At 39.4% G+C, this 12338-nt stretch overlaps 1 protein-coding gene across 2 annotated transcripts in view; it reads left to right on the plus strand.

Annotated features, from left to right (window-relative positions):
* Window positions 1-12338, plus strand: part of ELMO1 (engulfment and cell motility 1) — a 315735-nt gene that overhangs the window by 107750 nt on the left and 195647 nt on the right. For both annotated transcript variants that reach the window (XM_032700433.1, XM_032700439.1), the window contains exons 9-11: window positions 1526-1625; window positions 10128-10279; window positions 11167-11245. In XM_032700433.1, the coding sequence (XP_032556324.1) occupies window positions 1526-1625; window positions 10128-10279; window positions 11167-11245 (331 nt within the window). The remainder of the gene's footprint in view (window positions 1-1525; window positions 1626-10127; window positions 10280-11166; window positions 11246-12338) is intronic.

The following is a 12338-nucleotide window of genomic DNA, read 5'->3' on the forward strand; positions in this document are numbered from 1 at the left end:
TATACCCTTACTTACTGTGGAAGGGAAAGGTGTTTTGGGTTTTTTGGGGGGGTTTACTCACAAAATGTCAAGAATGGCAAGGTTTTTTTCAGTGGAGGGCATCTTGGGAGATGTGATGAACAAGAGCTCCTTTCTTAAATGAAGGGGCCACTAAAAGCTGCATCTCACCATCAAAAATCTCTAAACGCCAGATTAAATCAAATCCAGCTATTAGAGTTGCTACATTAAAACTGGTTTTTCTGCCTTATTCTTCTGTACTGAGTGGATGTTCACTTATTTGTGTTGGGTTTATGCAGGATAGTAGGATAGCAAATCACAGAGTAAGGAACACCAATTACATTGATTAACTATGGCTTTAGTACGTGACTCAGGTTTTCAACACACTGAGCTTCCAAGTTCCAATCTGACGGAGGGGTTTTTTTTATTTCGTCTTTTCATTAGGTTGTCTGTTGCATTAAAATCACTGGGACTATTCATGCTGTTTGATTGTATGCTTTTACTTGTTAATGGCTTAGTGGCAGAGTACCTTGAAGGCGGTTTGCATGCCCTGAAAGGTAATACTCTGCTCCCTTTCAGGCTTTGTGAGCTGCTGTTTGTATTGAGTAGTTAACTCACTGAAGGGCTTCATTGAAATCATTGTGGCTGCTGACTTTTCAGTACCCTGACTACACATAGAAATGAAGCTAATCTTTAAGAGCTGGCTTTTAACATAAAAGATTCCTGTGTAGCTAGTCAGGTTAGAGCATATTATCTATGTTGAGTTTAAACCCATTTTTAATTTACTTGAGTTCAAACCCATTTTTAATTTGCTTGAGTTCATACAAAGGTGCATTGAATCTTAAATTTGCTGGGGTAAAATGCAGAGTGGTGGCCTGCAAACCCTAAACAGTTTAACTGCACACCTGGATAAACTATAGGAGCTTTGCAATTCCCTTGATGTGGTTGCACATAGATAAAGAAAAGGAGATGCATCTTCATGTTTAAAGAAAGAAATCAAGGCATTACCGGTCAGAAAAGTTGCTGTTTAAGATATATAATCTCTTCTGGTGCATGTTTAAAATATATTTGCTTCCTTGTGAGAGGAGGAATAAAAAATGGTCTAACTTTCTGCCAATCTACTTGCCACAGGGGTACCAAAACATGACACCTCTATATTGCCTTCAATTAGGAGGATTTCATAAGTGCTAAGGGAAAAGTTTACTTCTTTTCTTCTATTAGATCTAAATCTCTGAATTTATAAGAAAAGTTTAATTTGGACTGTCTGATTTTTTTGAGTCTTGCATGCAGCGTTTTCCTGGGGATTAGATCTCTTACAAAATTGCTTTCTTCCAGGTGACTATTCTTGTCCATGCTAAATTGCTTTTAAGACTGTCTGTTGCACGGCCTCTCTTGCTCTTCTGCTACCTCTTAGTCCGTAATTGGCTTCATTTTCCTGCCTTTCTGAAAGCTTCCTGCTGCTTTATTCCCTCGGTCATTGCCCTGCTGCATTACTGGTAAATGTTGTCATGACTCCTGTCTCTTGCAGCTTTGGAGATATGTTGTCCTTTACACTGACTGCATTTGTTGAGCTGATGGATCATGGGATTGTATCGTGGGATACATTCTCTGTGGCATTCATTAAAAAGGTAAATTTGTAATCAATGCTATCTGTTCTATATCAGTTTAAGTTTTTGAGGTGAGTTTGGGTTTTTCTTCTTTTTTTTTTTTTTTTCCACAAAAAGGTACATGAAAATGGAATTAAAGTGCTATTTCAAACTATAAATGTTTGTAGCTTCAGAATGTGACCTAGCTTCTCTGGAAATCAACTGGAGAGAATTGAGATCAAAACAGTATTAGGCTTATTACACAAGAAATTGCTTGCTCAGATATAATGTGACCTCCCTGTGCAGATACCATGCAATTAAAGAAAAAATTAGTATTTTGACTTAATGTAAACTAATATGAGTAATGCCTTGTTTCTAGGAAAAAAACACCAGCTCTGAAATCTTTCCTCTGGGGGTGTGTGAAGAACAGAAACGAGTTAGTTTACAATTTCATTTGCAACATATCTTTCTTTTCTTACACGTAGAAGATGCACAAAAGCAGCAGAAACATGGTAGTGCTCTTTAGGTAAAGAAATTTAACAGACTTCAGAAAAAAGGTTTTGTTACTGATTTAACCCTTTTAATTTACTGTCAAAAAAAACCCCAAAACCACATCATACTTCTTTACAAAGCATTTTCAAAACAGATTGAACTCAGAACTTATTATGAGTTCAAATACGTTTGTACAGGTTCAAAATATCAGTTACTTCACTAAAATAATATCAGAGCAGTAATGGAATTAATATAATATATGGGAAAGATATCTTCACTTTAGCAGAGTGGTTAGAAAATTTGGTTAGAAAATTGTTACCACCAAAGGAACGTTCAAATTTACTTTTGTTGCCAAAAGTGAAAGTAGAATGAACTATGAAAAGAGCATTAGACACATTTGAAACTAAAGCTCAGTTTTGGTCATTAAAAATACTGGATGCTATTATAAGAAAAAATAGTATAATTGATCTGGTTTTTGGACTGGCATTGGGTTTTTTGTTTGTTTGATTGATTTTTTTTTTCTCCAATCTTGCAGTCTAGATAGATTATGATGGTAGTAATTATTGTCTTTTCGTGGCAAAGAAAATTCTACAACTGTTTTTTAACTGACTGCAAGCGATACAAAGTCAAGCCCAGAATGTCTTATTTGCTAAAGCAGCCTGCTAAGGAGCATATGAAAAAACTTGCTAAAATTAGTTTAAATCAATTTACTTCTTTAGTGACTTAAAATTATTGTTTTTGTCTAACTTTACCAACATCTTTTGCTCTGTGGATTGTATTTTAACAGCAGAAGAAAGTGTTGTGTTCACCCCTGTTAATGGCTCATCTCTTCTGTTTGGCGCTTCCATAGGTTTCCTTGGACAATGACCCAATTTAAAAAAAAAAAACGAAATAAAAGACACAAACAGAAGTATTCTCTCAAAGTACCTATGAAAACCAAAAGTGGCTAGTAAAACCAAAAGTGAAACTGGTGAGCAAGAAAGGGACCAAGGAGAAGAATAGGAAAGTTAGAAGAGAAACAGAAGGAAAAAGAATGACAGAAATAGAGGAAAGAGGCACAGGTGTGTCCTGACCTGCATGCAGTTGGGAGCCAGAACAGCAGAGCCCTCAGTGGGGCAGTGTGGGCAAAGGGCAAACCTAAGGAATCACCTTTGGCCTGTGTCCCTCTGGTGGTAATCTACAGCTTCATTCTCACTTGCTTCTTGCTTTCGACAGGCCACTTGAGGTTCTTGATGGGCTTGCTCAAGTGGTTGACAGGATGGATAAGGGAGCTGATAAGTTTCTGCTAGCTGAGGGGGAACTTCAAACCAAGGGCTTCTGCCCTTTGAAGCTGCCTTTCATGTTAAATAAAAGCTAAATTGGAATGGGGTGGAATTAGCCTGAACTTTTTTCTTGAATGGTTTTTTAACCTAAAAACCTTGAAGCTGGAGGAGACCTCAAGGGGAACCCTTGACTGCTTCTAATGACTAACTCTTTGGTGTTGGATGCAGACTTGCTCCCACCTTTTGAGTACATAAAGAATGCTGTTCCAACTCCTGCAAATAAGAATTGATGCTTTCAAGGAGAGCTTTGTTACTTATCTTGAGGGAATACAGCATCATTTGAAAAAACTTCCTTATGATGTGCAAGATTCTCTCAAGACCTTTTTCTTGCTTGTGACAATAATTTTCAGCTTCCATAGTTACCTAAAGGATTTGGATTCGCAGTTCTTAGAAAAAGTCGTGGTAATTGGATATCAAAATTGTCCTGGTTCCAGCGAGGACAGGATTAATTTTTGCAGTAACCAGAAGGGGACATGGCTAGGACCTGAAGGTTATTCTGTGCCACCTCATGTCATTTTCTGGGTCAGGGTGATGTAGAGGCAGTTCGAGTATTGCCTGTTTCCCCGTGGTGAGCATTTGCATGTGAATCGTTTGCCTCTCTTGTACCCCCTTTTATTAATATTGTTGCTGTTACTATTCTTTTTCTTATTTCCTTCCTGCTTCCAGTAAACTGTTCTTATCTCAGCTCGTGACACTTACCTTTTGTGCCTCCAGTTCTCCTCTCCAGCCCACTACCACAGGGGGGAGAAGAAGGAGGATGGGGGAGTGAGTGAGCAGCAGTGTGGTTTGGAGAGTCTCAGTGGGAGCACTAAATTAGGGAATGCCATTTGTAAAACTTATTTGGTGCCCAATATGAGGCATGAAGGGTTGAGATAACAACATACCTGACTAGAGCAGAATGGAAACAAATTTGGTCTAAGCATTTATTGTATGAGGTCCAGAGGCACTGGTCACAATGTTGCTTGATCTGTTCATGTGGTTGAGGTATCTAACCCTGTATATATTTCAATATATGCACTATTTGCCCATCCGGGTGCTCTTTTTCAGAGCAGGGAGGGGGATCAGGATTTCTTTTTTTGCTGTACTGTGTATTAACAGCTTATGATATGATAAAATCAAGGGCAATGAGAGTCATTTTGGATGTGTGTTCAGTGTTGCTCTGCAATCCTTACCTTGGGCGCTACCTCTATGAGTCCATTAATAATTGTACTCAGCCTGTAGGGAGAACCGGGAAGGATGATCTTCTCCAGCTTTTCACCCATTTTTCCTCCTTCAGGCCTGTTACAACAGCTTTTGAGAATTTTGAATTTCCTGTGGATGTTAAGGAGAGCATGCTGTTGTTGCTAAGTCTGTCATGTGTCCTCAGTACGATCCACACCATGTTTTGAGTTACAAAATAGATTTTAAGGAGGATCTTACAGAGATCTGCCGCCTAGTTGGATAGTTACGAGTGTCATAAAATGTGGGAGAAAATGGCCTAGTTTTTGAAGACTATTCTGCTCCAATGGTTTGGAAGTTCACCCCTGAACAACTATAGGACCTTGAAAAAGTGGCAGAACATTTGAATGAAAAATGCTGTGGCAGTTCCAGTGAGGCACAAAGTTATGCAATGTGCTGGGCCCTGGCTATTGTTTACTGGATGCTGCTCAGTACTAGACAGCACCCTCAGGGGGAAGAGGAGGAAAGCAAAGCAGGCACGGTGACCACTCAAACTGCTGCTGAACCAGAGGAACAATCCATGCTGGTAGCAGTCTCCCCTATACAGAAGAAGAAATCCAAGACCAAATCAGTTCACATAGTGAGGGATAAGGAGGGAGCAGGTCCCTCAGAACAGGAGGGAGAGGCAGGGCCAGAGATAATCACCTGGTCCCTGTCCCCAGGTGAACTGTGAGATATGTGAAAAGATTTCAGACTCCAGTCGGGTGAGCCCCTATTGACCTGGCTGCTCTGATCCTGGGATATTGCTGCCCATGATATGAAACTAGATGGTAGTAAAGCCAAGCAACTGGAATTCCTGTCCCGGGATGCGGGCATTGACAAGGGAACTGGGAAGAGGACAGAAACTCTCAGCCTCTCAGAAGGACTGGGAAGAGGACAGAAACTCTCAGACAAGTGACTCCTGTCAAGCGTGAGGGAAAGGTAGTCTCTCAAGGATGATCTAGTAGTGTACCCAAGCAGGTGGCACACCATGGAGAAAGGTGTCCACTACCTGAGAGTATTAGCTGTGCTGGAGGTAGACTATAAAGATTCAAATAATGAGCAGTCCCCTGTAGATCCAGATGAGATCCAGTGTCCACAATCCATGTGACAGAAGTTTGTATGGAGTATGCCATCACTGTACACCAACTCATTGGCATTGATGTCAGTGAAAGGAGAACAAACAGTGCTTCAGGTGAGCAGATGACTCCGGCAGTATGAAAGATCATCTCTTTTCCTCCCTACTGACCTGGGTCTCAGCTGTGGAAAGACTGTCCAAGATAAGGGACAGATTTGAAAGACTCAAGCAAGTTAGAGAGGAAATGCCACATCAGACCCACAAGAGTATAAGGCACTGGTGCAAAATATGTCCTGATGCCATCAAGATACATAAGGGCAGAACCTGTCTCCATTGATTCTCTATGTGAGAACAGTCTGTAATGTTGAATTATATAATACTGACTGTTGAATGACACTACTGTTGTATGCCACTAACATGGACAATGAGTACGGAATGCCCCAGGTACACCGGTCATGAGCTCCTGATGCAACTTGCAACCAGCTGACAGCACACCAGCCCTCCTGCCCTGGAAAACATCCGGGATGGATAGAACGCACAGTCGTGAACTAAATGAACTCAACAGTCGTCTTGGAGGGATGGTCATTGACTATGGAAATAACACCCATGCATGTGTCTGTATATATAAACACTTATAATAGAGGTATAAATATATAAACATTTATGTATAAATATATAAACTTATATTTATAAATATACAGACCCCATAGATATTTATAAACATATATAACATCTATAACTATATGTATATATATATATATATATATGTAGTTGGAAGGTGTAGGATTTGGACATGACATAAATGGTATAGAATGAGGGGTGGATAATGTCCTGGTTCTGGCTAGGACAGAGTTAATTTTAGCAGTAGCTAGGAGTGGGTATGGCTGGACTCGGAGATTGTCCTGTACCACCTCACAACATTGCCGGGGATGGGGCAAGGGGTCCTTTCCAGGTCAGGATAGCATGGAGGTAGCTCACATGTTGCCAGTTTCCTCATGGTGAGCATTCATGTGTGAATTGCTCACCTGTTAATCACCCTCTTTGATTAACATTGTTGCTGTTACTCTTCTTTTTCTTATTCCCTTGCTGTTTCCAGTAAAATGTTCTTATCTCACCCCATGATGTTCAACTTTTATGTCTCCAGTTCTCCTCTCCAACCCACCTCAGTGGGAATGGGAAGGGGGAGTGAGCAAGTGGTGCATGGTTTGAGGTGTTTCAGTGGGGACATTACACTGGGGAATACCATTCCTAAATCATGACAAAAATACACTATACAAATTTGTTACCCGCATTTTTAGTTCCTACAAGAGGAGAAATAAAGTTTGTAGTATTGGTTGAGATAGTTAAAAAAAACCCTCTTAAAATTATTTATATAATAACTGTTTCATAAGTGTGTGATGCAGAGTCTTAGCAATGATGGATTTTTACTTTGCCTTCTAAAATATACTGTGCAGGAAAATGGGGTGGTGGCTGGGAAAGTATTTTTGTGTGTTGTAGCTGTCATTTGTTTTTTCTGTAGTCAAGTGCAAATCTAGTGCCTTACTTTAAAATGATATACATCTCTTAAAATTTTACTATGCATTGGAACTTAACAGAGAACAAAACTTAGACAGATTTTTCTGTACATTTCCAACAACAAAATAGTCCAGGCAAATAACTAATGAACATACATACTGAAAATCAGATCTGTTTCCTTCACTGTTCTTTCCCTATGTGGTTTTTATTCCTGGCATGTTTTTTTTGTTTTTATTATTATTATTTATTTTTTAATTTTTTTTTAACTTTTGAATACTCTCCTGTGATTTAACTGATGCTGAACCAGGAAGAGAACTCAGACGATGCAGTTTAGTTTGCTGTAAGTTTCTCATCTACCCTCAATTTACGTGTTTAGCTCCTATTTAATCAGATCATTGGAGCTGAATGTGTAAAGGGATTCTGATTCTTAAGTTCCCTTGAAAGGAAGTTAAGCACCCAGACACTTCCTTTGTATGTGGCTATGTATGTTCCAATAGGACTATGCAGTTATCAAGGTTACAGGTATTTTGGTGAAGAAATAGTTTTATTCTTAATGAGAGACACCTATATGACAGGATTATTTTTGAATGTTGAAAGCCCTCTCTGTGTGGAGTGGTCAATAAGCAGAAAACAGCAAATAGCACAAATTTGAACTCCTGTTCATTCCTGTCTCTTCTCAAGAAGGGCGTCTTTTTTTCCTACATCCAGAACTTCAAGCGTAGTAATAGAATTTCTTTTTGATGTAATTTTGCTCCCTCTGGAACTTGCATGCCTTATTTTTCAAGGTAGACAAGCGTATTATTTCTAGCCAGACTTCATGCTTCACCAAGGTGGTTATGAATATATATAGCTTGACATGAAAGTTACCCAGCAGATGTTTTGCATCTATGTTCAGTGTGATACGTCTTTTTTAAACACACAAGGCAGCTTCATACCTTGGGTTAGTGTTTATGAGTAAAAGATATTATGATGTAAGGTCAGAAGGATAAATAAGGCTAAGGCAGCCTTGCTTAGACTGAGGTTCCAGTTATCTATACTGTTACATTTCTGCAGCACCTCATATGAATATGTTATATCCCAGTGAAGCGTTAACACTGACACTTGAAGGAGCTGCTGCACCAAGAATAATTCGTATATGTCAGGGCTTCTAAAGAGGTGACAGAAGTCTGGCAAGTTGGAACACAGCCTGGACATATTGTATTCCTGCTGCATGATTGATTCATGGATGGTGATAACTGAGGCATCTAGGGTGCTTTTGGTTTAATGTGTGAGCAGTGCAGAGTTGCTCTGTGCATACACTGTCCCTATCGTAGGCCCTGTGAACATCTGGCAACTCTGGCTGCAATGCATCAAAACACATCTGGATTACCATTAAGAGAGGTAGGGTAGTACAGTGCTTCTGAGATACAGCTTGTTACTCTAAACAGCACATTGTACTTCATATCATAATGTAAATATTACTTGGGCTTAGGATTTGATGGCAGCAGATACTTGAAGTCCAGAGTAGGAAAAGGCTAGCTGAGTTGCTTCTTTCCTCCTGTTCTCCGTGCATGCATAGGTTGGTTCTTACAGAAAATAAAGTCAGTGTATATTCTCTGAACTGAGCTACATTTGGGGTAGAATGTTCCTGTTGTGGTAATGCAAACTAAGTAGCAGGACAAACAGCAGTGCTGTAACTGATTAGAAGAAGAAAAATCTGTCCCTCTTTCCTTGTTGTCTCCAAAGTTGCAGAAAGGGTGTTTTGCTCCTTCAGTATTATTTAAAATGTCAGAAGTGCAAAACAACGAATGAACAAATGAATGAATGAATGAAGAGCACCCTACAGTAATAAAATGCTTAATGCCATCAGCGCTGTCCATGTGTCAACATTTAACTGTGAATTTTACAAATAGCTTTTCCAAGCATAGAGCATGTCTTTCTTTCTCCTAAAGGAAAACAATGCCTAGATCTGAGTAAGCATCCAGAATTGGAAACAGTAAAACCACATTAGTGGCTTGTAACATGAATACTGAACAGGCGTGTGCTCTGTGTTTTCTGGAAGAAATGTATCAAACTTGAGATAGGGCCTCTGTAGACTGTTATTTGGCTGTAAAGAGCAAATAACTGTGGTCACACCACATTACTTCTGTCTTCCTGTACCTTCCAGTCCAGGTACATGGACTGGGCAGCATACGAAAGAACAGTTGCCACATCTTACTGCACAGCTGTGTTGGCTCTGCAGATGAGCGTGCAGCATGTCATTGCCACACTGCAAAATAGCAGAGGTCAGACTTGGTTTTAATTAATGTGCCATTTTTTTGTGGCAGCTTGCAGTAAAAGTGGAGGTTATTAATGCAAGGCTGGACTCTAGACAGAGCAATGAAACTGGTTGTCCTGATAAATGATCACCAACAGAGTTTTAATTTGTAACCTGGAAAGGGCTTTCAGCATTGTCGGTAACAGCAAGGGGAAAAAAAGGACATGTTTATCTAGAGCGTGTTTTGCCAGAAAGCTAGATCTCTTTTGAAAATTTCTCTTTTGAAACATTTACCTTAAGCCTAGATATTTATTTAGACAAAACTAGCTGCACAGGTTTCTGCTCGAGATAATGAGGGGTAGTCTCCTTGTCCTTTACAAAGTTTTCCGCACAAAAAATATAATTGTTCTATTTCCTTAGTGTTGATTTACCACATTCATAATGTAATGATAAAGCATACACTTCAGTGATATGAATATTGACATAAATCTATGGTGATTTGTGCCAGCTGAAGAACCTGTGCCAGTCTGTCCTTTGATGGCATATGCAGTGCCTGGTTGACTGTTTTCAGGTGTTCGCTGATACTTAGTATGTGGATAAGAGTACTTTTTTCTAATGCCTTTCTGAGCCATGTCCACAGTTTTTTCTTATCTTCCCCTGTTTTCATGGCAAGATGTAAATTCTCTAAATGGTTGTATTTGCAGATAGCAAGCTATGTGAACAAATTTGCCTCAGACATCTCTATCTTGCAACGATCTCTAGCAATCCTGGAATCGATGGTGCTCAATAGCCATGACCTGTACCAGAAGGTAGCGCAGGAGATCACAATTGGGCAGCTAATCCCACATCTGCAGGGGTGAGTGTATTCAGTTGCCGCTTGATATGGTCGATTTTTTTTTTTTTTTTTTCCCCCCAAAATGAGCACAGCATTTGGAAAAAACAGTGGTATAAAGACTGACAACCTCTTTTATGATTCCTGTGTCCACTACAGGTGACTGGATAACTGGTAAGCAGCTTTCTGGAGTTTCTTGGTCATTAGGGGCTATTTTTGGGCATTTAAAATTTTTTTTTCAGTGAGCTGCATGTGTAGTTGGAAGTAGGGAATGAAGAGAAGAGCACCCTACAGTAATAAAATGCTTTTAATGCCATCAACATGCAGATGGGGTTGTTTTGCTTGTCAACCTCTGGGAAGTGTGTAAGACAAAAATTGCTCAACTTTTGCTGAAGGTGTATTTGAAAAGGGAGAGACTTTTTCTTAGATAGTGATGTGCAGTGGTTAAATGGATGGAAACTGCCTCTTGTAGCATAGAGTGATGTACTGTGCATGGTATATAGTTAGGCTCATCTCCTAGCTGGGACATTGTTAACTCCCCTGAAAAGCTTTTAATATCAGTAGGTTCATCTCCAGAACCCTTTAAGGGAAGATTCCTCTTCCTACCTCTAGATGTTGTGCATCTGGCAGAAGCTGATTGTTGATCTCCTACTATGATCAGTGGAGGGTCAATGGCAGTTCAACAGGGTGGTTCATTCCACCTTCCTTGAATTCTGAGTCTCTCTCTGGTGCATCTTGTCTCTCTCAGTAATAGAGACAACCTGGTCACGCCCAACTTTGATTACCTAACTTGCATGGTTAACACGAAGTGCAAACAGTTCCTCCAATTCTACCTGCAGCTGGAAGATCAGTTTCTACAGTTCACGTGCATTCATGCTCTTCTCTCATGTTTATAACATTGTTCCAAACAGGACAGACCAAGAGATCCAGACGTATACCATTGCGGTAATAAATGCACTCTTCCTTAAAGCACCAGATGACAAGAGGCAGGTAAGTTGTTGGGCTTTGTGTACTTATGTATCTGTAGGAAAATAAGTGTTTCATATTCATACCTGCAATTGTCTTAGTCACGTTTTTCTTGCAGTTAATTCAGACTGAAACTTGATCAGTTATTTCACGCTGGTATATCATTCATTTTAATGGAGCTACCTCCATCTTGCACCAGTATTATTAGGGATTAAGCATTCTTCCATGCTTTTGTAGTTCCCTGTGACCTCATTTGAACTGTGTTGACTGTGGCTGACTAGTATTTATTGTACTGAACTCTTTGCCAGCACAGCTTGTAAAACCAGGTTATTTTTTGGTAGAATGTTTTTCCCCCAGATTTTTTATTTAAAAGTGTGTTTCTTTTGAAAACGGAAATATCTTGCCGTGTAAGCATTTCGGGACGTTTATAGTGTGCTATTTTAAGTTAACTTTAGTGCCAGATATCAGAAGTCTCAAAAGGAAAGATTGCTAGTTGCTGTTAAATGAGAGTGGAATGTGAAGTGTTATGAAATGGTGAAGTTTTGTCCATGTTTATAAAGTTGTTAGCCTGTGTCAAAACAGATTTAGTCATTTATTTATTTAACATTTCTGTCACCAGTAGAACAGCGATGATAATTCTTGTGGTGACATACTGTTACTGCCTAGAAAAAGTTCATTGAGAGTTGCTGATCAGTTCTGACAAGGACTTTCCTGAGATTTATTTACATTTGTAAATGCTGGAGCCTGCTTAAGCAAACATCAAAACCCTTATGAGTTTTTTTCTTTTTTTTTTCTTTAAAAATATTTTTAACATCGTGAAAGGGGAAAGTAAACCCATGGTTTAATTAGGAAAAAAAAAAAAAAAAGGAAGGTGCTTCCCCTCCTCCTTTTTTCTCATCTTTCTCCGGTACAGCCTTCAGTGATTAAGGGAAGAAGACACCTAATAAACAAAACCGGGAGTAAAACCTTTCCTTCAGTTTTGGCATAAATCTATGATAGATGCTTGTAAGAAAACCAAATATTTTGCTTTTTACATTTGTGAATAGTTGCTGCTGCTTATGTTTCTGTGAAAAATATGCTTTGGTCATATTTGAAGTTAAGAGACCATGGCAGATGT

This window comes from Chiroxiphia lanceolata, chromosome 1, assembly GCF_009829145.1.
Source record: "Chiroxiphia lanceolata isolate bChiLan1 chromosome 1, bChiLan1.pri, whole genome shotgun sequence".
Taxonomy (NCBI): Eukaryota; Metazoa; Chordata; class Aves; order Passeriformes; family Pipridae; genus Chiroxiphia; species Chiroxiphia lanceolata.